We start from the raw sequence: 25801 nt of genomic DNA, 5'->3' as shown, positions 1-25801 counted from the left end.
TGTCTGCACTAACCAGCCGTGTGCATTCCTCAAAACACTGAAGGACTTGACACATGTCTTGTATCTTCGACCACTGCACACCTGACAACTCCATGTCTGCCATCCTACTGCCTGCCCGTGTATCCTCCCACAAATAAATAACAGCACGCCTCTGTTCGCACAGTCTCTGAAGCATGTGCAGTGTTGAGTTCCACCTTGTTGCAACGTCTATGATTAGGCGATGCTGGGGAAGGTTCAAAGACCGCTGATAGGTTTGCATACGGCTGGCGTGTACAGGCGAACGTCGGATATGTGAGCAAAGTGCACGCACTTTGAGGAGCAGGTCGGAGAACCCAGGATAAGTTTTCAATAAGCACTGCACCACCAGGTTTAAGGTGTGAGCCAGGCAAGGAATGTGTTTCAGTTGGGAAAGGGAGATGGCAGCCATGAAATTCCTTCCGTTATCACTCACTACCTTGCCTGCCTCAAGATCTACTGTGCCCAGCCACGACTGCGTTTCTTGTTGCAAGAACTCGGACAGAACTTCCGCGGTGTGTCTGTTGTCGCCCAAACACTTCATAGCCAATACAGCCTGCTGACGCTTGGCAGTAGCTGGCCCATAATGGGACAACTGGTGTGCAACAGTGTCATCTGCCGATGGAGTGGTTGGCCGACTGCGTTCTGTGGAAGAGCTGTAGCTTCTGCAGGAGGACGAGGAGGAGGAGGAGGGGGTGCGAACGCCTACAGCCAACTGTTTCCTAGACCGTGGGCTAGGCACAACTGTCCCTAAATTGATGTCGCCTGTGGACCCTGCATCCACCACATTCACCCAGTGTGCCGTGATGGACACATAACGTCCCTGGCCATGCCTACTGGTCCATGCATCTGTAGTCAGGTGCACCTTTGTACTCACAGATTGCCTGAGTGCATGGACGATGCGCTGTTTAACATGCTGGTGCAGGGCTGGGATGGCTTTTCTGGAAAAAAAGTGTCGACTGGGTAGCTCGTATCGTGGTTCAGCGTACTCCATCAGGGCTTTGAAAGCTTCGCTTTCAACTAACCGGTAGGGCATCATCTCTAACGAGATTAGTCTAGCTATGTGGGCGTTAAAACCCTGTGTACGCGGATGCGAGGATAAGTACTTCCTTTTTCTAACCAGAGTCTCATGTAGGGTGAGCTGGACTGGAGAGCTGTAGATCGTGGAACTTTCGGGTGTGCCGGTGGACATGGCAGACTGAGAGACGGTTGGAGACGGTATTGTTTCCGCCGGTGCCCTACATGCAATATTTCCTCCTACAAAACTGGTGATTCCCTGACCCTGACTGCTTTTGGCTGGCAAAGAAACCTGCACAGATACTGCCGGTGGTGCGGAAAATGGTGGCCTTACAGTGACGGAAGGGATGTTGCGTTGCTGACTAGCTTCATTGGCCGAGGGTGCTACAACCTTGAGGGACGTTTGGTAGTTAGTCCAGGCTTGAGAATGCATGGTGGTTAAGTGTCTATGCATGCAACTAGTATTTAGACTTTTCAGATTCTGACCTCTGCTTAAGCTAGTTGAACATTTTTGACAGATGACTTTGCGCTGATCAGTTGGATGTTGTTTAAAAAAATGCCAGACTGCACTCTTCCTAGACTCTGATCCCTTTTCAGGGATTGCAGACTGAGCTTTAACCGGATGGCAACGCTGTGCTCCAACAGGTTTTGGCTTTGACACGCGTTTTGGTCCAGATACGGGCCCGGCAGATGGAACCTGTTGCGATGTTGATGCCTGCTGCGGCCCCTCCTCCACCTCCGCTTCTGAACTACTGCCGCCTGCACCCTGTTCCCCCAATGGCTGCCAATCGGGGTCAATAACTGGGTCATCTATTACCTCCTCTTCGAGCTCGTGTGCAACTTCGTCTGTGTCACTGTGTCGGTCGGTGGTATAGCGTTCGTGGCGGGGCAACATAGTCTCATCAGGGTCTGATTGTGGATCTGTACCCTGAGAGGGCAATGTGGTGGTCTGAGTCAAAGGAGCAGCATAGTACTCTGGCTGTGGCTGTGCATCAGTGCACTCCATGTCAGAATATACTTGTAATGGGCATGGCCTGTTAAATGTTTCACTTTCTAAGCCAGGGACGGTATGTGTAAAGAGCTCCATGGAGTGACCCGTTGTGTCGCCTGCTGCATCCTTCTCTCTTGTTGTAGTTTTTGCTGAGGAGGACAAGGAAGCGACTTGTCCCTGACCGTGAACATCCACAAGCGACGCGCTGCTTTTACATTTACCAGTTTCGGAAGAGGAGGCAAAAGAGCTAGAGGCTGAGTCTGCAATGTAAGCCAAAACTTGCTGTTGCTGCTCCGCCTTTAAAAGCGGTTTTCCTACTCCCAGAAAAGAGAGCGTTCGAGGCCTTGTGTAGCCTGACGACGAAACTGGCTCCACAGCTCCAGACTTAGGTGGAATATTTTTATCCCCACGACCACCTGATGCTCCACTACCACTACCATCATTACCAGCTGACAATGAACGCCCACGACGACCTCTTGCACCAGACTTCCTCATTGTTTTAAAATCTTAACCAAAGTAACTTTATTTGTTGCTATCAAACAACTTACACGGTGAGCTATAACTTCAGTATGATTTCAATATCCCTTAACAGGTTGGTGAGACCACAAGGAAAATCAGGCACAATGTTACACACTCTGTTTTCTGTGGCACAAAATCACAGAGATGACACACACGCAGGACTGTCACTCAAGCACTAATGTCAATATTAATCTCCCACCTAATTTATTTTTTTTTTTTTCTCAGGGAGACTTTAGAAACCAAATAATATTAAAAAAAAAAAAAAAAAAGGCTTTCTATGGCCCACAATTAGAGAGAGAGAGGTGGCACAACCAGGAGTCAAGACTGGCGCACAAGCTGAAAGGGCAATATTACTCTCCCACTGTTTTTTATGTTTTTTTTGTTTTTTTCAGGGAGACTTTAGAAACCAAATAATATTAAAAAAACCAAAAAAAAAAAAGGCTTTCTATGGCCCACTGAATGAGAGGGAGAGAGGTGGCACACCCAGGAGTCAAGACTGGCACACAAGCTGAAAGGGCAATATTACTCTCCCACTGTTTTTTTAGGTTTTTTTTTTTTTTTCAGGGAGAATTAGAAACCAAATAATATTAAAAAAAAAAAAAATAGGCTTTCTATGGCCCACTGAATGAAAGGGAGAGAGGTGGCACACCCAGGAGTCAAGACTGGCACACAAGCTGAAAGGGCAATATTACTCTCCCACTGTTTTTTTATGTTTTTTTTGTTTTTTTCAGGGAGACTTTAGAAACCAAATAATATTAAAAAAACCAAAAAAAAAAAAGGCTTTCTATGGCCCACTGAATGAGAGGGAGAGAGGTGGCACACCCAGGAGTCAAGACTGGCACACAAGCTGAAAGGGCAATATTACTCTCCCACTGTTTTTTTAGGTTTTTTTTTTTTTTTCAGGGAGAATTAGAAACCAAATAATATTAAAAAAAAAAAAAATAGGCTTTCTATGGCCCACTGAATGAAAGGGAGAGAGGTGGCACACCCAGGAGTCAAGACTGGCACACAAGCTGAAAGGGCAATATTACTCTCCCACTGTTTTTTTATGTATTTTTTGTTTTTTCAGGGAGACTTTAGAAACCCAATAATATTTAAAAAAAAAAATAAATAGGCTTTCTATGGCCCACTGAATGAGAGGGAGAGAGGTGGCACACCCAGGAGTCAAGACTGGCACACAAGCTGAAAGGGCAATATTACTCTCCCACTGTTTTTTTAGGTTTTTTTTTTTTTTTCAGGGAGAATTAGAAACCAAATAATATTAAAAAAAAAAAAAATAGGCTTTCTATGGCCCACTGAATGAAAGGGAGAGAGGTGGCACACCCAGGAGTCAAGACTGGCACACAAGCTGAAAGGGCAATATTACTCTCCCACTGTTTTTTTATGTATTTTTTGTTTTTTCAGGGAGACTTTAGAAACCCAATAATATTTAAAAAAAAAAATAAATAGGCTTTCTATGGCCCACTGAATGAGAGGGAGAGAGGTGGCACACCCAGGAGTCAAGACTGGCACACAAGCTGAAAGGGCAATATTACTCTCCCACTGTTTTTTTAGGTTTTTTTTTTTTTTTCAGGGAGAATTAGAAACCAAATAATATTAAAAAAAAAAAAAATAGGCTTTCTATGGCCCACTGAATGAAAGGGAGAGAGGTGGCACACCCAGGAGTCAAGACTGGCACACAAGCTGAAAGGGCAATATTACTCTCCCACTGTTTTTTTATGTATTTTTTGTTTTTTCAGGGAGACTTTAGAAACCCAATAATATTTAAAAAAAAAAATAAATAGGCTTTCTATGGCCCACTGAATGAGAGGGAGAGAGGTGGCACACCCAGGAGTCAAGACTGGCACACAAGCTGAAAGGGCAATATTACTCTCCCACTGTTTTTTTAGGTTTTTTTTTTTTTTTCAGGGAGAATTAGAAACCAAATAATATTAAAAAAAAAAAAAATAGGCTTTCTATGGCCCACTGAATGAAAGGGAGAGAGGTGGCACACCCAGGAGTCAAGACTGGCACACAAGCTGAAAGGGCAATATTACTCTCCCACTGTTTTTTTATGTATTTTTTGTTTTTTCAGGGAGACTTTAGAAACCCAATAATATTTAAAAAAAAAAATAAATAGGCTTTCTATGGCCCACTGAATGAGAGGGAGAGAGGTGGCACACCCAGGAGTCAAGACTGGCACACAAGCTGAAAGGGCAATATTACTCTCCCACTGTTTTTTTAGGTTTTTTTTTTTTTTTCAGGGAGAATTAGAAACCAAATAATATTAAAAAAAAAAAAAATAGGCTTTCTATGGCCCACTGAATGAAAGGGAGAGAGGTGGCACACCCAGGAGTCAAGACTGGCACACAAGCTGAAAGGGCAATATTACTCTCCCACTGTTTTTTTATGTATTTTTTGTTTTTTCAGGGAGACTTTAGAAACCCAATAATATTTAAAAAAAAAAATAAATAGGCTTTCTATGGCCCACTGAATGAGAGGGAGAGAGGTGGCACACCCAGGAGTCAAGACTGGCACACAAGCTGAAAGGGCAATATTACTCTCCCACTGTTTTTTTAGGTTTTTTTTTTTTTTTCAGGGAGAATTAGAAACCAAATAATATTAAAAAAAAAAAAAATAGGCTTTCTATGGCCCACTGAATGAAAGGGAGAGAGGTGGCACACCCAGGAGTCAAGACTGGCACACAAGCTGAAAGGGCAATATTACTCTCCCACTGTTTTTTTATGTATTTTTTGTTTTTTCAGGGAGACTTTAGAAACCCAATAATATTTAAAAAAAAAAATAAATAGGCTTTCTATGGCCCACTGAATGAGAGGGAGAGAGGTGGCACACCCAGGAGTCAAGACTGGCACACAAGCTGAAAGGGCAATATTACTCTCCCACTGTTTTTTTAGGTTTTTTTTTTTTTTTCAGGGAGAATTAGAAACCAAATAATATTAAAAAAAAAAAAAAAAGGCTTTCTATGGCCCACTGAATGAAAGGGAGAGAGGTGGCACACCCAGGAGTCAAGACTGGCACACAAGCTGAAAGGGCAATATTACTCTCCCACTGTTTTTTTATGTATTTTTTGTTTTTTCAGGGAGACTTTAGAAACCCAATAATATTTAAAAAAAAAAATAAATAGGCTTTCTATGGCCCACTGAATGAGAGGGAGAGAGGTGGCACACCCAGGAGTCAAGACTGGCACACAAGCTGAAAGGGCAATATTACTCTCCCACTGTTTTTTTAGGTTTTTTTTTTTTTTTCAGGGAGAATTAGAAACCAAATAATATTAAAAAAAAAAAAAATAGGCTTTCTATGGCCCACTGAATGAAAGGGAGAGAGGTGGCACACCCAGGAGTCAAGACTGGCACACAAGCTGAAAGGGCAATATTACTCTCCCACTGTTTTTTTATGTATTTTTTGTTTTTTCAGGGAGACTTTAGAAACCCAATAATATTTAAAAAAAAAAATAAATAGGCTTTCTATGGCCCACTGAATGAGAGGGAGAGAGGTGGCACACCCAGGAGTCAAGACTGGCACACAAGCTGAAAGGGCAATATTACTCTCCCACTGTTTTTTTAGGTTTTTTTTTTTTTTCAGGGAGACTTTTGAAACCAAATAATATTAAAAAAAAAAAAAAAAAAAAAATATAGGCTTGCTATAGCCCACTGAATGAGAGATAGCGCACACACAGCAGTGGCACACAAGCCCTGACTGAGGCCAATATTTTTCTCCCACTGATTGATGTAGTGTTTCTGTGTTGAGGTAGATTTTAGAACACAAATCACGGAAAAAATAAATAGGCTTTCTATGGCCCACTCAGTGAGAGATGGCACACACAGGGATGGCACTGTAGCAGAAATGCCAATCTTAATCTCCCACAAAAAAAAAACAAAAAAAAAAAAAAAACTGTCCTACAATTACTATCTCCCTGCAGTAATGTAAGCCAGGTATGGCAGGCAGCAATAGGAGTGGACTGATGCACAAATTAAATAAAAAGTGTGGACAAACAAAAAAGATAGCTGTGCAGAAAGGAAGGAACAAGAGGATATGTGCTTTGAAAAAAGCAGTTGGTTTCCACAGTGGCGTACACACAGCAATACAGCTATCACGGAGCCTTCTAGGGCAGCCCAATGAGCTACAGCGCTGAGGGGAAAAAAAAAAAAAAATAGCTTCCACTGTTCCTGCACACCGAAGGTGGTGTTGGACAGTGGAAATCGCTGCAGCACAAGCGGTTTGGTGGTTAGTGGACCCTGCCTAACGCTCTCCCTGCTTCTGATGAAGCGGCAGCAACCTGTCCCTAAGCTCAGATCAGCAGCAGTAAGATGGCGGTCGGCGGGAACGCCCCTTTATAGCCCCTGTGACGCCGCAGACAGCAAGCCAATCACTGCAATGCCCTTCTCTAAGATGGTGGGGACCAGGATCTATGTCATCACGCTGCCCACACTCTGCGTTCACCTTCATTGGCTGAGAAATGGCGCTTTTCGCGTCATTGAAACGCGACTTTGGCGCGAAAGTCGCGTACCGCATGGCCGACAAGCACAGGGGTCGGATCGGGTTTCATGAGACGCCGACTTAGCCAAAAGTCGGCGACTTTTGAAAATGATCGACCCGTTTCGCTCAACCCTAGTGTTGAGCATTCCGATGCTGCAAGTATCGGGTATCGGCCGATACTTGCTGTATCGGAATTCCGATACCGGGATTCCGATACTCTTGTGGTATCGGGTATCGGGTATCGGAACAACATTAATGTTAAAATGTGTAAAATAGAGAATTAAAATAAAAAATATCGCTATACTCACCTGTCCGACGCAGCCGGGACCTCAGCGCAGGAACCGGCAGCGTTGTTTGTTTAAAATTCCCGCTTTTACATGGTTACGCGAAGTCCCGGCTTGTGATTGGTCAGGGCGGCCATGTTGCCGGGCCGCGGACCAATCACAGCAAGCCGTGACGAAAATACGTCACGGCTTGCTGTGATTGGTCCGCGTCCCGGCAACATGGCCGCCATTAACCAATCACAAGCCGTGACGTCACGGGAGGCTGGAAACGCGCTCATTTTAAAAAGGGCGCGTGTCCAGCCTCCCGTGACGTCACGGCTTGTGATTGGTTGCGTCGCGGTCAACCAATCACAAGCCGGGAGGCTGGACACGCGCCCATTTCAAAATGAGCGCGTCCAGCCTCCCGGCTTGTGATTGGTTGATCGCGGCGCAACCAATCACAAGCCGTGACGTCACGGGAGGCTGGACACGCGCCCATTTCAAAATGAGCGCGTCCAGCCTCCCGGCTTGTGATTGGTTGATCGCGGCGCAACCAATCACAAGCCGTGACGTCACGGGAGGCTGGACACGCGCCCATTTTAAAATGAGCGCGTGTCCAGCCTCCCGTGACGTCCCGGCTTGTGATTGGTCAGGGCGGCCATATTGCCGGGACGCGGACCAATCACAGCAAGCCGTGACGTAATTTCGTCACGGCTTGCTGTGATTGGTCCGCGTCCCGGCAACATGGCCGACCTGACCAATCACAAGCCGGGAATTCACGTAACCAAGTAATAGCGCGATTTTTAAACAAACAACGCTGCCGGTTCCCTCGCTGAAGTCCCGGCTGCGTCGGACAGGTGAGTATAGCAATATTTTTTATTTTAATTCTTTCTTTTACACATTTATATGGTTCCCAGGGCCTGAAGGAGAGTTTCCTCTCCTTCAGACCCTGGGAACCATCAGGAATACCGTCCGATACTTGAGTCCCATTGACTTGTATTGGTATCGGGTATCGGTATCGGATTGGATCCGATATTTTGCCGGTATCGGCCGATACTTTCCGATACCGATACTTTCAAGTATCGGACGGTATCGCTCAACACTACTTAAGACTCATTTTAGTAACATAACATAGTTAGCAAGACCGTAAAAAGATATTGTCCATCCAGTTCAGCCTATATTCCATCAGAATAAATTTGCCCTAAGCCTCCCCGACATGTTTCGCCAGAGTGATTGGCATCATCAGGGGATTGAGGCTATTTTTTTAGATAACACTAGGCAGTGTAGGTTGATATGGCGATGAATGTGGTATATAGGTAGCGTCCGCACCTGAATCCATATGCCTTCTATTGAATAGATTAATGGGTCAAAGAGTATCTTATAGGACGTGAGCTCAACTCACAATTAACCATTGATGTATTGGTGTCCCCTATACCACACTGTCTAATGCGAGTTTTTAAGTTTTCCTTGATTAGCTTAATAAAGTAAAATTTTTTTTTTAGTTAGGGTTATTTGCCTGTGGCAATGTGTAACTTAGGCTACTTTCACACTAGCGTTTTTCGGCGGACGTCGCAATGCGTCGTTTAGGAGAAAAAACGCATCCTGCAAAGTTAGTCTGCAGGATGCGTTTTTTCCCCATAGACTTACATTACCAACGTGCGACGGTTGCGTCGTGTTTTGGCGGACCGCCGACACAAAAAAATGTTACATGTAACGTTTTTTGTGCGTCTAGTCCGCCATTTTTGACCACGCATGCGCGGCTGAAACTCCGCCCCCTCCTCCCCGGACCTTACAATGGGGCAGCGGAAGCGTCATAAGACTGCTTCTGCTGCCCCCGTTGTGCATTTCTTTCACAGCATGCGTCGGTACGTCGGGCCGACGCACAGCGACGGGCCCGTACCGACGCTAGTTTGAAAGCAGCCTTAGTGTTGTTACCCTACGCTGGCTTAGGACAGCAAGTTTTTGTATGTGCATGCCACCAACCTAGGCACAGCCGCTGAGTTCATTGCACGAGAAGCTGGGCTCAGTGACTGAGACTAGCACATGCAGTTGACATGACATCCTGACGCAACCAAAACACTAGGACCTGAGCAGCCAAAACACAAAGTACTGGAGCAGCCAGGGGAAGTGAGCACTGTTATTTTAGGTATTTTTTACACAAATTGGAGCCTACTTTCTTGAAAGTGAAGAACCCCTTTAAAGGGAACCTGTCACCTGAATTTGGCGGGACCGGTTTTGGGTCATATGGGCGGGGTTTTTGGGTGTTTGATTCACCCTTTTCTTACCCGCTGGCTGCATGCTGGCTGCAATATTGGATTGAAGTTCATTCTCTGTCCTCCAGAGTACACGCCTGCGCAAGGCAATATTGCGCCTTCTGCAGGCGTGTACTCCGGAGGACAGAGAATAAACTTCAATCCAATATTGCAGCCAGCGGGTAAGGAAAGGGTGAATCAAACACCCAAAAACCCCGCCCATATGACCCAAAACCGGTCCCGCCAAATTCAGGTGACAGGTTCCCTTTAAGTCATTTGACACAAATCTTTCTGTGAGATGTGCAATCTCTCCTATAGGCTGGGAAGTCCCCTGGCCATGTTCTTTTGGCACCTTTTGGTATTACATGAAATGGGGTATGGGATTCCTATAAAAATGTAATGTTCTAGTTAGCATGAAATGTTTTAGCATGACTTTTTTACATTTTTCAAACATCATACCTCCAAATATAGATCCTTTCAAGGAGCGCCCTGTGAGAAGCAAACCTGGCTGCAAGCTTAGTGTGTCCTTGGGAGATGCCACACCCAACACAACAGCAACGCCATTTCCACAGTAAGTACTCTGGAGAGCAGTCAGCTAATAAGAAATTGTAGACATTGTTAGTATATCTGTAAGGTGGTAATAGGGAGAATAGATTTGATCTTATAGAAATGTTCATATATTGTATTAATGTAAAATATAGGAAAGGAGCAGGAATTAGAAATATTCCACAATTTTTCCGCATCACAATATGTTATTTTCCTCTTACCATGGTTTCAGTGCGACCCGCACATTCAATAGCAAAATCCACTCCTCCATTAGTCAGCTCATTAATGACCTCATGAATGGGTTTATCGTAATCCTTTGGGTTTAGGCACTCCGTGGCTCCCAGTTGTAGGGCTTTTGGATACTTCTCCTTATGTGAACCTACTCCAATGATTCGTGTAGCGCCTGCATCCTTGCATCCTGCAATTGCAGAAAACCCAACTCCTCCCAAGCCAAAAACAGCACAGCTAGAGCCCTTGGTCACCTGAGAAGGGGAAAATTAGCTGATTAATTTAAACATGTATTACAAATATCTACTATATAATTGCCTAAGGGTACTTCCGTCTGTCCTTCTGTAACGGTTATTCGATCGCTGATTGGTCTCGGCAGCTGCCTGTCATGGCTGCCGCGACCAATCAGCGACGCGCACAGTCCAGAAAAAATGGCCGCTTACTCCCCGCACTCACTGCCTGGCGCCCGCATACACAGCTCACACAGGGTTAATGCCGGCGGTAACGGACCGCGTTATGCCGCGGGTAACGCACTCCGTTACCGCTGCTATTAACCCTGTGTGTCCCCAACTTTGTACTATTGACGCTGCCTATGCGGCATCAATAGTACAAAATGTAATGTTAAAAATAATAAATAAAAAAAAAAACCTGCTATACTCACCCTCCGCCGCCTTTCCCTCTCCTTGCCACGCTCCCCGGACCGCTCCATTACAAGCGTCAGCTTGCGGTTCGGTCCCGTCCCAGGGCTGGTGTGCGGCAAGGACCTGCCGTGACGTCACGGTCATGTGACCGCGACGTCTTCATAGGTCCTGCTCCCACCAGCCCTGGCACTTGCAATGGAACTCGGCTTCAGGAAAATGGCCACCGCGATCTCGATCTGCGCACGTGCGGCATCCCGCGGCCATTTTCCTGAAGCCGAGCACTACCATCTGCACAGGATCCCACGAAGAGGAGAGGCGGGACGCGGAGGAGCAGCGACAAGAATGGTGAGTATGATACACTACAAGGGGCCCTCGGATCGTTAGGTGAGTATGTTTATTTTTTATTTTTTGGCCCTGTGACATACGTGCCTTGGCAATATCCTACGTGGCTCTGCTGTATACTACAAGGCTGGGCAATATACTACGTGGCTGGACAATATACTATGTGGCTCTGTGCAATATACAACATAGCTGCGCAATATCCTACGTCGCTGTGCTGTATACTATGTAGCTGGGCAATACACTACGTAAATGGCCAATATACTACGTGGACATGCATATTCTAGAATACCCGATGCGTTAGAATCGGGCCACCATCTAGTATATTTATAAAGGACTAGAAAGAATAAATAACTTTGTGTTGTGCATATTTCACTTTCAATTTCTCGCTACACATCTGAGTGAAAAAAAGGAATCGGTCACCAGTTTGACAACTAATCAGAGAGCAGCATAATGTAGAGACAGAGACACTGATTCAGGCGATGTCTCAATCCCTTGGCAGATTGCTGTAGAAGTGAGGTGATGCCGCTGGCCGTTACCTACCATTAACCGTTTGCATGTAATCTGCAGATGCTGTTTTATTTCGTTAGCAATGTATATACCGTATTAACATTGAGAATATTATTGCCTGCAGTGCCAATCACCAGCCACAGGAGGCCACTGTTTCCCCTGTAACTGCTTAATGACTCTGAATAAAAATCTTACACAAGCCAGTTTAACCCCTTCATGACCCAGCCTATTTTGGCCTTAATGACCTTGCCATTTTTTGCAATTCTGACCAGTGTCCCTTTATGAGGTAATAACTCAGGAACGCTTCAACGGATCCTTGCGGTTCTGAGATTGTTTTTTCGTGACATATTGGGCTTCATGATAGTGGTAAATTTAGGTCGATAATTTCTGAGTTTATTTGTGAAAAAAACGGAAATTTGGCGAAAATTTTGAAAATTTCGCAATTTTCACATTTTGAATTTTTATTCTGTTAAACCAGAGAGTTATGTGACACAAAATAGTTAATAAATAACATTTCCCACATGTCTACTTTACATCAGCACAATTTTGGAAATAAATTTTTTTTTTGCTAGGAAGTTATAAGGGTTAAAATTTGACCAGTGATTTCTCATTTTTACAACAAAATTTACAAAACCATTTTTTTTAGGGACCACCTCACATTTGAAGTCAGTTTCAGGGTTCTATATGGCCGAAAATACCCAAAAGTGACACCATTCTAAAAACTGCACCCCTCAAGGTGCTCAAAACCACATTCAAGAAGTTTATTAACCCTTCAGGTGTTTCACAACAGCAGAAGCAACATGGAAGGAAAAAGTGAACATTTAACTTTTTAGTCACAAAAATGATCTTTTAGCAACAATTTTTTTATTTTCCCAAGGGTAAAAGGAGAAACTGGACCACAAAAGTTGTTGTCCAATTTGTCCTGAGTACGTTGATACCTCATATGTGGGGGTAAACCACTGTTTGTGGGCACGGCAGGGCTCGGAAGCGAAGGAGCGCCATTTGACTTTTTCAATGAAAAATTGGCTCCAATCTTTAGCGGACACCATGTCGCGTTTGGAGAGCCCCCGTGTGCCTAAACATTGGAGCTCCCCCACAAGTGACCCCATTTTGGAAACTAGACGCCCCAAGGAACTTATCTAGATGCATAGTGAGCACTTTAATCCCCCAGGTGCTTCACAAATTGATCCGTAAAAATGAAAAAGTACTTTTTTTTCACAAAAAATTTTTTTAGCCTCAATTTTTTCATTTTCACATGGGCAACAGGATAAAATGGATCCTAAAATCTGTTGGGCAATTTCTCCTGAGTACGCCGATACCTCATATGTGGGGGTAAACCACTGTTTGGGTGCACGGCAAGGCTCGGAAGGGAAGGCGCGCCATTTGACTTTTTGAATGAAAAATTATCTCCATCGTTAGCGGACACCATGTCGCGTTTGGAGAGACCCTGTGTGCCTAAACATTGAAGCTCCCCCACATGTGACCCCATTTTGGAAACTAGACCCCCCAAGGAACTTATCTAGATGCATAGTGAGCACTTTAAACTCTCAGGTGCTTCACAAATTGATCCGTAAAAAATGAAAAAGTACTTTTTTTTCACAAAAACATTTTTTTAGCCTCAATTTTTTCATTTTCACATGGGCAACAGGATAAAATGGATCCTAAAATTTGTTGGGCAATTTCTCTTGAGTACGCCAATACCTCATATGTGGGGGTAAACCACTGTTTGGGTGCACGGCAAGGCTTGGAAGGGAAGGCGCGCCATTTGACTTTTTCAATGGAAAATTAGCTCCAATCGTTAGTGGACACCATGTTGCGTTCGGAGAGCCCCTGTGTGCCTAAACATTAGAGCTCCCCTACAAGTGACCCCATTTTGGAAACTAGACCCCCCAAGGAACTAATCTAGATGTATAGTGAGCACTTAAAACCCCCAGGTGCTTCACAGAAGTTTATAACGCAGAGCCATGAAAATAAAAAAATATTTTTCTTTCCTCAAAAATGATTTTTAGCCCGGAGTTTTTTATTTTCCCAAGGATAATAGGAGAAATTGGACCCCAAATGTTGTTGTCCAGTTTGTCCTGAGTACGATGATACCCCATATGTGGGGGTAAACCACTGTTTGGGCGCACGGCAGGGCTCGGAAGGGAAGGCACGCCATTTGGCTTTTTGAATGGAAAATTAGCTCTAATCATTAGCGGACACCATGTCGCGTTTGGAGAGCCCCTGTGTGCCTAAACATTGGAGCTCCCACACAATTGACCCCATTTTGGAAACTAGACCTCCCAAGGAACTAATCTAGATGTGTGGTGAGCACTTTGAACCCTCAAGTGCTTCACAGAAGTTTATAACGCAGAGCCATGAAAATATAAAATTATTTTTCTTTCCTCAAAAATGATTTTTTAACCCACAATTTTTTATTTTCCCAAGGGTAACAGGAGAAATTGGACCCCAAAAGTTGTTGTGCAGTTTCTCCTGAGTACGCTGATACCCCAAATGTGGGGGTAAACCACTGTTTTGGCACACGTCGGGGAGCGGAAGGGAAGTAGTGACGTTTTGAAATGCAGACTTTAATGGAATGCTCTGCGGGCGTCACGTTGCGTTTGCAGAGCCCCTGATGTGCCTAAACAGTAGGAACTCCCCACAATTGACCCCACTTTGGAAACTAGACCCCCAAGGGAACTTATCTAGATGTGTGGTGAGCACTTTGAACCCCCAAGTGCTTCACAGAAGTTTATAATGCAGAGACGTGAAAATAAAAAATGTGTTTTCTTTCCTGAAAAATATTTTTTTAGCCCAGAATTTTTTAATTTTCCCAAGGGTAACAGGAAAAATTTGACCCCAAAAGTTGTTGTCCAGTTTCTCCTGAGTACGCTGATACCCCATATGTGGGGGTAAACCACTGTTTGGGCACATGGCGGGGCTCGGAAGGGAAGTAGTGACGATTTGGAATGCAGACTTTGATGGAATGGTCTGCGGGAATCATGTTATGTTTGCAGAGCCCCTGATGTGCCTAAACAGTAGAAACCCCCCACAAGTGACCCCATTTTGGAAACTAGACCCCCCAAGGAACTTATCTAGATGTGTGGTGAGCACGTTCAACCCCCAAGTGCTTCACAGAAGTTTACAACGCAGAGCCGTGAAAATAAAAAATCATTTTTTCTTTCCTCAAAAAAGATGTTTTAGCAAGCAATTGTTTATTTTCACAAGGGTAACAGGAGAAATTGGACCCCAATATTTGTTGCCCAGTTTGTTGTGAGTACGCTGGTACCCCATATGTGGGGGTAAACCACTGTTTGGGCGCACGTCAGGGCTCGGAAGGGAAGTAGTGACATTTGAAATGCAGACTTTGATGGAATGGTCTGCGGGCGTCACGTTGCATTTGCAGAGCCCCTGATGTGCCTAAACAGTAGAAACACCCCACAAGTGACCCCATTTTGGAAACTAGACCCCAAAAGGATCTTATCTAGATGTGTGGTGAGCACGTTCAACCCCCAAGTGCTTCACAGAAGTTTACAACGCAGAGCCGTGAAAATAAAAAATCATTTTTTCTTTCCTCAAAAAAGATGTTTTAGCAAGCAATTGTTTATTTTCACAAGGGTAACAGGAGAAATTGGACCCCAATATTTGTTGCCCAGTTTGTTGTGAGTACGCTGGTACCCCATATGTGGGGGTAAACCACTGTTTGGGCGCACGTCAGGGCTCGGAAGGGAAGTAGTGACATTTGAAATGCAGACTTTGATGGAATGGTCTGCGGGCGTCACGTTGCATTTGCAGAGCCCCTGATGTGCCTAAACAGTAGAAACACCCCACAAGTGACCCCATTTTGGAAACTAGACCCCAAAAGGATCTTATCTAGATGTGTGGTGAGCACTTTCAACCCCCAAGTGTTTCACATAAGTTTATAACGTAGAGCCGTGAAAATAAAAAATAATTGTTCTTTCCTCAAAATTATGTTTTAGCAAGTAATTTTTTATTTTTGCAAGGGTAACAGGAGAAAATGGACCCCAATAGTTGTTGCCCAGTTTGTCCTGAGTACGCTGGTATCCCATATGTGGGGGTAAACCACTGTTTGGGCGCACGTCGGGGCTTGGAAGGGAGGGCGCACAATTTGACTTTTTGAACGCAAGATTGGCTGGAATCATTGGTGGCGCCATGTTGCGTTTGGAGACCCCTGATGTGCCTAAACAGTGGAAACCCCTCAATTCTAACTTCAACACTAACCCCAACACACCCCTAACCCTAATCCCAATTGTAGCCATAACCCTAATCACAACCCTAACCCCAACACACCCCTAACCACAACCCTAACCCCAACACACCCGTAACCCTAAATCCAACCCTAATCCTAACCCTAATCCCAACCCTACCCACAACTGTAACCCCAACACAACCCTAACCCTATCCTTAACCCTAACCACAAGCCTAATCTTAACCCTATTTCCAACCCTAGCCCTAATTCCAACCCTAAGGTGCAGACTTTGATGGAATGGTCTGCGGGAATCATGTTATGTTTGCAGAGCCCCTGATGTGCCTAAACAGTAGAAACCCCCCACAAGTGACCCCATTTTGGAAACTAGACCCCCCAAGGAACTTATCTAGATGTGTGGTGAGCACGTTCAACCCCCAAGTGCTTCACAGAAGTTTACAACGCAGAGCCGTGAAAATAAAAAATCATTTTTTCTTTCCTCAAAAAAGATGTTTTAGCAAGCAATTGTTTATTTTCACAAGGGTAACAGGAGAAATGGACCCCAATATTTGTTGCCCAGTTTGTTGTGAGTACGCTGGTACCCCATATGTGGGGGTAAACCACTGTTTGGGCGCACGTCAGGGCTCGGAAGGGAAGTAGTGACATTTGAAATGCAGACTTTGATGGAATGGTCTGCGGGCGTCACGTTGCATTTGCAGAGCCCCTGATGTGCCTAAACAGTAGAAACACCCCACAAGTGACCCCATTTTGGAAACTAGACCCCAAAAGGATCTTATCTAGATGTGTGGTGAGCACTTTCAACCCCCAAGTGTTTCACATAAGTTTATAACGTAGAGCCGTGAAAATAAAAAATAATTGTTCTTTCCTCAAAATTATGTTTTAGCAAGTAATTTTTTATTTTTGCAAGGGTAACAGGAGAAAATGGACCCCAATAGTTGTTGCCCAGTTTGTCCTGAGTACGCTGGTATCCCATATGTGGGGGTAAACCACTGTTTGGGCGCACGTCGGGGCTTGGAAGGGAGGGCGCACAATTTGACTTTTTGAACGCAAGATTGGCTGGAATCATTGGTGGCGCCATGTTGCGTTTGGAGACCCCTGATGTGCCTAAACAGTGGAAACCCCTCAATTCTAACTTCAACACTAACCCCAACACACCCCTAACCCTAATCCCAACTGTAGCCATAACCCTAATCACAACCCTAACCCCAACACACCCCTAACCACAACCCTAACCCCAACACACCCGTAACCCTAAATCCAACCCTAATCCTAACCCTAATCCCAACCCTACCCACAACTGTAACCCCAACACAACCCTAACCCTATCCTTAACCCTAACCACAAGCCTAATCTTAACCCTATTTCCAACCCTAGCCCTAATTCCAACCCTAACCCTAAGGCTATGTGCCCACTTTGCGGATTCGTGTGAGATTTTTCCGCACCATTTTTGAAAAATCCGCAGGTAAAAGGCACTGCGTTTTACCTACGGATTTACAGCGGATTTCCAGTGTTTTTTTGTGCGGATTTCACCTGCGGATTCCTATTGAGGAACAGGTGTAAAACGCTGCGGAATCCGCACAAAATTGACATGCTGCGGAAAATACACAGCGTTTCCGCACGGTATTTTCCGCACCATGGGCACAGTGGATTTGGTTTTCCATAGGTGTACATGGTACTGTAAACCTGATGGAAAACTGCTACGAATTCGCAGCGGCCAATCCGCTGCGGATCCGCTGCGGATCCGTGGCCGATCCGCTGCGGATCCGCGGCAATCCGCTGCGGATTCGCAGCCAAATCCGCACTGTGTGCACATGCCCTAACCCTACCCCTAACCCTAACCCTACCCCTAATTCTAACCCTAATTCTAACCCTAGTTCTAACCCGAACCCTAGCAGAAAAAAAAAAAAATATTTTATTTATTTTTATTATTGTCCCTATGGGGGTGATAAAGGGGGGTCATTTACTTTTTTTTATTTTGATCACTGTGATAGGCTATATCGCAGTGATCAAAATACTTCTGAAATGAATCTGCCAGCCGGCAGACTCTGCGGGCGCAGTGCGCATGCGCCCGCCATATTGGAAGATGGCGGCGCCCATGGAGAAGCCGGACGGACATCGGGAGGCCCGGGAAGTATGAAGGGGGGGTGATCGGATCACGGGGGGGGGACCGGAGCACAGGGGGGGGGGACCGGAGCACAGGGAGGGGGCACCGGAGCACGGGGGGAGCGGACAGGAGAATGGAGGAGCGGACAGAACGAATTAGGGGGGTGGACCGCGCACCGGAGCACTGGGGGGGCGATCGGTGGGGTGGGGTGGGGGCAGATTAGGTTTTCCAGCCATGGCCGATGATATTGCAGCATCGGCCATGGCTGGATTGTAATATTTCACCGTTTTTTGGGGTGAAATATTACAAATCGCTCTGATTGGCTGTTGAAAGTGAAACTGCCAATCAGAGCGATCGTAGCCACGGGGGGGGTGAAGCCACCCCCCCTGGGCTGAAGCACCACTCCCCCTGTTCCTGGAGATCGGGTGAAATTGGAGTTAACCCTTTCACCCGATCTGCAGGAGCGCGATCCCTCCATGACGCATACGCTGCGTCACAGGTCGTGAAGGCACCGACTTTCATGACGCAGCGTATGCGTCAAAGGTCGTTAAGGGGTTAAGATAGAGACAGTTAACCAGTTCTGTGAGGAGAAATAGAAACCACTATTTTGGTGACAGACTGGTGTTATGTTAAATGAACTCTGTTCTGCTGAACTGCCATTTGGCCAGAACCAGACAGAGCCCCATGCCAGGGGGCAGTGCAAACAATTGGGAGGAAGTGCCTGACAGGAAGGGGGTTGGTTCATCGCCATCTTAGGAGAGCGAGGAGAGAGCTGGAGGGAGGAGGACGTGTGACGTTTCTGTCAAGCACCATCCGTGATGTAACCGTAGGGCCCTCTAGCAAGTCATCTGTGGTGCGACACTGGTTACTATCTCATCATCCCTTGGTCAAATAGCCATCGTCCAGGAGGGCTCTGCAATGACACAGCGACCAGGTCGGCAAGTCCTGAGCTCAGGCCCACCATGAGGATTATGGTGGGAGCGAGCACGTATACTTAGTTTGGTGCCAAACTCAGGCAGATACAGACACTTGAATACATCAGTACCCATGAGACTCAGCGTGAACCATTATTGGCTTAAGGAGACTACAGCATTAAAAGTATACAGAGGTGTTCGGAGGAGCGGCCTATTGCACTCACATGGTACTTGAAGTGAACTTGACGGCATAAATTTCAATAACTGGGTTCTACCTAGTGGGTTTAGAGTAGTTTTGTTGAGTTTGTAGACTGCTCTGCTGCATCACCAATGGGCCACCCCTGCCTTTCTTATAATTGTTCTAGTTTTCCAGGTAAATACTCAGTAGCCGCACTAGGCGAGTGCACAACTAGCCAAATTATGGTAAGGTAGTCAACATTTCCATGCCTACTGAGTGACGCAGCACAGTGGTGCCAGTCAGTTCGGACCATGTGTAAATTAATAGGTTACATTTTGTTGGTTAGTGGAAGCATAACCAGTCTGAGTTTAACAGTAAAAGTTAATTTGACAAGTTTAGCGTTTACAGCTGTCCTTGTCCATGGCTTCTCTGTATCCTGTGGAGCCCACCCCGGTCCATGGCTGACAGTTTTGATAATTTCATTTGCTAATAAAATCACTGCTTCATCACCAGAGGACTAATACACCTGCTTTCATGTAGTTCTCCATATTCATGAGCTCTATATAGCCTTACTCTATCACTGAGTGGCAGCTTTCTGCCTCTGCACAGTGCATGCAGAAAGCTGCCAATCATTGATGTGGGCGGGGTTATACAAGGCTCAGCATTTAGAGAACTGCTAAATCATCAGCAGAGAAAGAGGGATTTTATCAAAACTGCAGCAAGCAGTAATAACTCGTTAGAATCAGGGTCTCTGCCCTTATATCATGCTGCTCTCAGATAGGGTAGCAAAAACCTGATGACAGATATCCTTAAAGTTATTCTCAGTCACTTATCCCTGCTAGAACTGCAAACACCTCAAGGTCTTTGAATGCAGCATTATAAAATATTTTATGAACTAAGAATATTACATGAAAATTCGAACCGTACCTTAGCAGTGTTGACAGCTGCACCATATCCAGTAGCAAATCCACAGCCTATAAGACAAACTTCAACAGGGGCACGGGCATCCACTTTGGCAACACAAATGTCAGACACCACAGTGTATTCAGTAAATGTACTTGTGCTGGCGTACTGATAAATCAGTTTTCCTTTACAGGTGAATCTGCTTGTACCATCCTCCATCAGTCCTGATTGAGCTCCAAATGCAAACCTATTAGTATGAAAAGTAGAAAAAAAATTAATAAATAGCTAATAATTATCAAAGTAATTATTTAACTGTTAGAATTATTTTTAGCAAAAAAGATTGTATAATAAACAATGAAAGATGCAATTTTTTTTTTTCACATTTCCAACTATACTTTTTTTTAATTAATCACAAATTCTAAGGACTCTACTTGCAGTTAGAAATAATGAAACGTGTTGAATTTCTAAATATAGATCAGAAATAGTATAGAAATTGTACAATAAAATACATTTTATTAGCTTCATAACCAATACATTTCTAAAATTTAAAAATTAGATGCAACTTCAAAAATCATGCAAAAAATTTTGCAGTTGTAAAATAATGATTCCATATTCACGGAATCATTTTTTTTTTGTATGAATCACCACCTTAGACAGATTGTTTTAGAAATACTATCCTATTTTAAAGGAAAACTAACATCATACATGCTCAATTCATCAATGCATTTTCACCAGTTTTTTTGCATGAATACCTCTCTTTTATTGACTTTTTGATTTGAAACAAATTCAAACTATTTTTGCCTTATCTAAAAGTTTATTTTGCTTTTTTCTGATTTTTACTGATTCATCAAATGCGACTTTTTAAAAAGTTTCAAAATGTGGCACAAATATACTCCAGTTCTCGTCTGATAATCCAGTTATTTTGGTGACATTTTTGCTCCAGTTAGGAAAACGTGCAACTTTTTTTTTCAGTAATACTAATAACTAACAAAACGAGTCAAAAATAGGAAAAAAAATAACTTATTTAATTTGTGCAAAATTCAAGAATTATGAGCAAGCGAATTTGTGCCCAAAAAAAAAACAGTAATAAAAAAAAAAAACAAGACAAAAACGAATAGAAAAGTGACTTGGAAAATAAATAAATAAAAAACAGGCAAATGATGAATCCAGGCAATGGCATCTTATATGCAGGCAGCATGGTATAGAGCAGCAGTAGCTAAGCAGCTTATATATTATATATTTATGGGAATACATTCAATATTTTGCTTATTAAAATCTATGCTAGGGGCCCACTGGGAAGTCCTAAGTCAGTGATTGACAGCCATTTTTGTATGTCCGTTTACACATGGGAGACTGTCAATCAATGATTAGGACCACCCCCTTCACTATTAAGCCAAGAATGAGAAGATATTGCCATGAATAAGTTACACTGAATTTTTTCCCATATATCTATATATAATCTTTCTCAATGTTTATGGTATATACAGCTCTGGCAAAAATTAAGAGACCACCACATCAAAACCCTGCCATGGGCAGCCCAATCTCTAGACCTGAACCCCACTGAAAACCTCTGGAATGTAATCAAGAGGATGATGGATAGTCACAAGCCATCAAACAAAGAAGAACTGCTTACATTTTTGCACCAAAAGCAGTGTGAAAGACTGGTGGAAAGCATGCCAAGACGCATGAAAGCTGTGATTAAAAATCATGGTTATTCCACAAAATATTGATTTCTGAACTCTTCCTGAGTTAAAACTTTAGTATTGTTGTTTCTAAATGTTTATGAACTTGTTTTCTTTGCATTATTTGAGGTCTGAAAGCACTGGGTTGTTTTTTGTTTTTTTAATTTTGACCATTTTTCTATTTCAGAAAAAAAAAACAGAATTTGCTTGGAAATTCGGAGACATGTCAGAAGTTTATAGAATAAAAGAACAATTTACATTTTACTCAAAAATATACCAATAAAGAGAAAAATCAGACAAACTGAACATTTTGCAGTGGTCTCTTAATTTTTACTAGAGCTGTATGTATAAAAAAAAAAACACAAACACACATACATCTGTGTGTTTGGCCTCTTTTGCTCTACACATTCCCCATGTATTGCACTGCTGAGAGGTTTCTTTTTGTCACAATGGATCCAAGTCGCATAATCGGTGGTTCCAATTTTGTGATTTGTGAATGCATAAGACAATGGACTATTTGCACATCATGGTTCATTAGAGGTTTTATTTATTTAAAGTCAACCTGATACATGCTGCCCAATCTTTGAGCAGCATGTATCAGGCAGTGGCTGAGACTTGTCAGTCACAGGGGGCAGCCAGGGAGAAGCTGCCTTGGACCTGCCTGTCTGTCAAGTCTGCCACACAGCTCATTCCCGGCGGCTATTAAAAGTATGTTATTCTCTGAAACGACACAGAATTTCAGACACAAACCTATATGGCTATGTTCACACTACAGTCAGTGCTTGATACTTGCTGCACACACATTGGGCAGCATGTATCAGATATCAGGTTCCTTATAAGAAAGAAGGCGGCTTACCATCAACTGGCTGTATTGAGCATAAAATATCTTAATTTTTGCATTTGTGGTTGAAATAATGGTGCTTAAAACTATTTCTCCAGTACATTTAATTATAGTGCCTTTCCTTTAGTACACGGTAAACAAACAGTAAATTTTATTCATATTATTTTCCCTCAATTTAGGGCCACAGCTACAGGAGCATTTTTTGAATTAAAGTATGGTTTCTGAAATTACTTGATCTGGATGAAAACAGGAAATATTTTGTTGGATTACTTTTCAGTAGGTTAATGTCAGTTGATAGCTGTATAAACACTTTACTTACTCAAATTTTTTGCAGATGTTACTGTGTGGGCCATCGCAAGCTCTGCATGATCCACATTGTGGGACAAACAGTGGGATGACTTTGTCACCTATGAAGAAAGTAGAAGACAGTTTTAGTATAATAGTGATTAATGGTTTCAAAAAGTGCTGCAATGATTTTGATCTGCTTTCAGGTTGCTTTAGGTTATTTAGCATAAATGATCCCATTTTCACTATCATTCTGATCAATAAATTCCGGCCACCCTTAGCCCCGTGTTTAGGGTGGATTAGGGACTTTGCTTATTTATTCACTGATGTACTATAGGATGTATTGCAGTTCATCTAAAGCCTTTGTCAACAGTCTGAGAAAACTTTGGACAGGCTGAGGCTGATGCTGCTGTACTGGCTAAATGAGTGAATAAATCATAATAATAATCTTTATAACCAACTTAACTATAACTATAACTTAATAATGCATAACCTTTGCCCACAATGGCGAACATAAAAACTATACAATACTGAGGAAAGAATAGATCTCCACAAATTGATACTCATTGGAGATGGGGAAGTGGAGAAGTGTACTTTGTCCCCAGGAAACACATCCTGAGTTGAATCTCAGAGTTAGCCGTGACCGTACTGAGGTGTGTGTGTTCCATGCGTTGGAATTGGAGGTGTATATGCTCACTGTTAGTTGTCCAATAACCAGCCTAATAATTGTAGTAACAGTCGCAGTCTCATCCATTAATCATCGGTCAATTGTGTAATTGTCCTGCAAATATAGGGCAGAAGAGGACTGTTCGCAACAAAAAGATAACGGCGTGGTGGCTGATCCTGCACCCCGAGTCCTAGACTACACCTGTATTTTTTGGTACCTTTAAAATGGTGTCTAATCCTCAGGTCTGGAACTGTATTCTGCTCCAGATCTGAATTCTATTTCTGGACCTGTAATTTTTAACCCGTGGTTGTGAGCCCGTGCCTTTGAATCTTGAAGATGTCTACTGAGAGTTTTCTGACACACACTAGTTTTCCTTGTTTTATTCCTAGTGATTGCTCTTGTGCTGCAGACTCCATCTACCCTTTATCCAGTATGTATGAACCTATGGAAACTTTTTTCTATTCCAGCAAAGATTTGAGTGTTGTTAATATATTTGTACCTGCTAACTTCGCTAACTGTTTGTTAGCTTGAGTTATTGTCTTACAATGTAAATGTATTATTATGATCACTATCATAACCCATAATATCAGCAACTTTCTTCAAAATACCCTCCTGTGTTCTGATAGTGGAGTGTAGCTATTGTAAGGTGTTTTCATTTAGCCATTTACCAGCTGATCATTGGGAGGCCTAAGGGATCATACAGATGACCATAGCAATCTGACAAGTGCTAGCCATGGTTTTGATTGATAGCACTCGCCCTTATGTTATTCAATGAGGCAGTGCACATATCACAGTTCAACATGGTCTGAGGAAAAAAATAAATTTCAGCAAGCACGACTCGCCTTTGATAATCATAACACAGTCGACTATTTAAGACTAGGGGTCCATGAAAAAAAAATGGATGGCACTCGAATGTCATCCAACTGGAGTTCCACATTCACTGAATGGAGAATTTTTATTTTTTTTTATCCTCCACATCAGAGACACTCTGTCCACACACTCTGTCCACACACTCTGTCCACACACTCTGTCCACACACTCTGTCCACACACTCTGTCCACACACTCTGTCCACACACTCTGTCCACACACTCTGTCCACACACATTCAAACCAAATTTCTCGGATGAGAGAAAAACAGTTGAGTGACCCGAGTCATCAATATCTGGTTACCAGATGACCTCTTCAATGACCTTTTTGCACTTACATATGCATAAATCCTTCATAAAACACTAGATTGCTTTTGACTCACCTGGTTTAACGTTGGTGACTCCATCACCTATGCTCTCAACCACTCCAATGGCTTCATGACCCAAAATCACTGGGAAATTTGTTTGTATTATTTGATTAAGTGCGCTCTTATCAGATCCACAAATACCAGAAGAAATAATCTGCGTAAAGTGAGAAATATACAAAATATTTAGCATTTTTCAGAGTAGGTGAAAACAGAATTGTCTCTCAGATGTTTGCTGGACAACCAACTTTCTTATACCAGACTTATTTGCATCAGTTTACATTGAATAATTTTTATCCGTCATGAGACAAGCCCTTTTGGCTTGGAACCCCTCCGGAAATCTGCTGATCTGGTTCCCAACACTAGGCAAATGCCAAAGAATACCATGCGTGCCCATGGGATATATGAACATTGATTGCTTTCATGAGACAATCACTTCAACCTCAGATTAGTCACAATTATGTGCTTATTGGTTTCTGAATCTTTACAAAGATTAGAGATCTCCCAATGATGACATTCTGGTTCCTTCAGCCACCACTAGAGGGAGCCGAAAAGCTTACCACATAGCCTGAACTGTAGAAGTAGAATAAACTCCCAATCTCCTTGCGATGCTTGAAAATTATTTAGAAGTAAATTACAATACAAAGTGGTTTAAAGGTTAAATTTTACATTTGAGTATGCTTTATGGATTGTGGGCTAGTTTGGAATTATTTAACTTATTGACTTCTTAATTTTAATGGTTGACACTGGAAATAAAGACTTACCTGTACCCTGTTAAATAGATTATTGAGCAGCTTATGTGTAACAACATAAAGGTCACTTTTTCATCTTGTACTGTTCACTGCTAACATTAACAAGACCACCATTTTATACTAACTTTATTTAGTTTCAGAGTTATAAGGCTGAAGGCAGACATAAGTCAATCGAGTTCCACCTATAGACTAACATGTTGATCCAGAAAGGCAATAATCCCATGAAGCAGATACTAATT

At 43.3% G+C, this 25801-nt stretch overlaps 1 protein-coding gene across 1 annotated transcript in view; it reads right to left on the bottom strand.

Annotated features, from left to right (window-relative positions):
- The window catches only part of LOC143788238 (NADP-dependent alcohol dehydrogenase-like), a 58301-nt gene that overhangs the window by 12033 nt on the left and 20467 nt on the right, over positions 1–25801 (bottom strand). The window contains exons 3-7 of the mRNA XM_077277755.1: positions 24829–24967; positions 22946–23033; positions 20128–20350; positions 10301–10561; positions 9993–10128 (exon numbers count right to left, since the gene is read on the bottom strand). Coding sequence (XP_077133870.1) covers positions 9993–10128; positions 10301–10561; positions 20128–20350; positions 22946–23033; positions 24829–24967 — 847 coding nt within the window. The remainder of the gene's footprint in view (positions 1–9992; positions 10129–10300; positions 10562–20127; positions 20351–22945; positions 23034–24828; positions 24968–25801) is intronic.

Source organism: Ranitomeya variabilis, chromosome 1 (assembly GCF_051348905.1).
Source record: "Ranitomeya variabilis isolate aRanVar5 chromosome 1, aRanVar5.hap1, whole genome shotgun sequence".
In the NCBI taxonomy this organism is placed as follows: domain Eukaryota; kingdom Metazoa; phylum Chordata; class Amphibia; order Anura; family Dendrobatidae; genus Ranitomeya; species Ranitomeya variabilis.
This window is presented reverse-complemented; position numbering and strand designations above follow the sequence as displayed.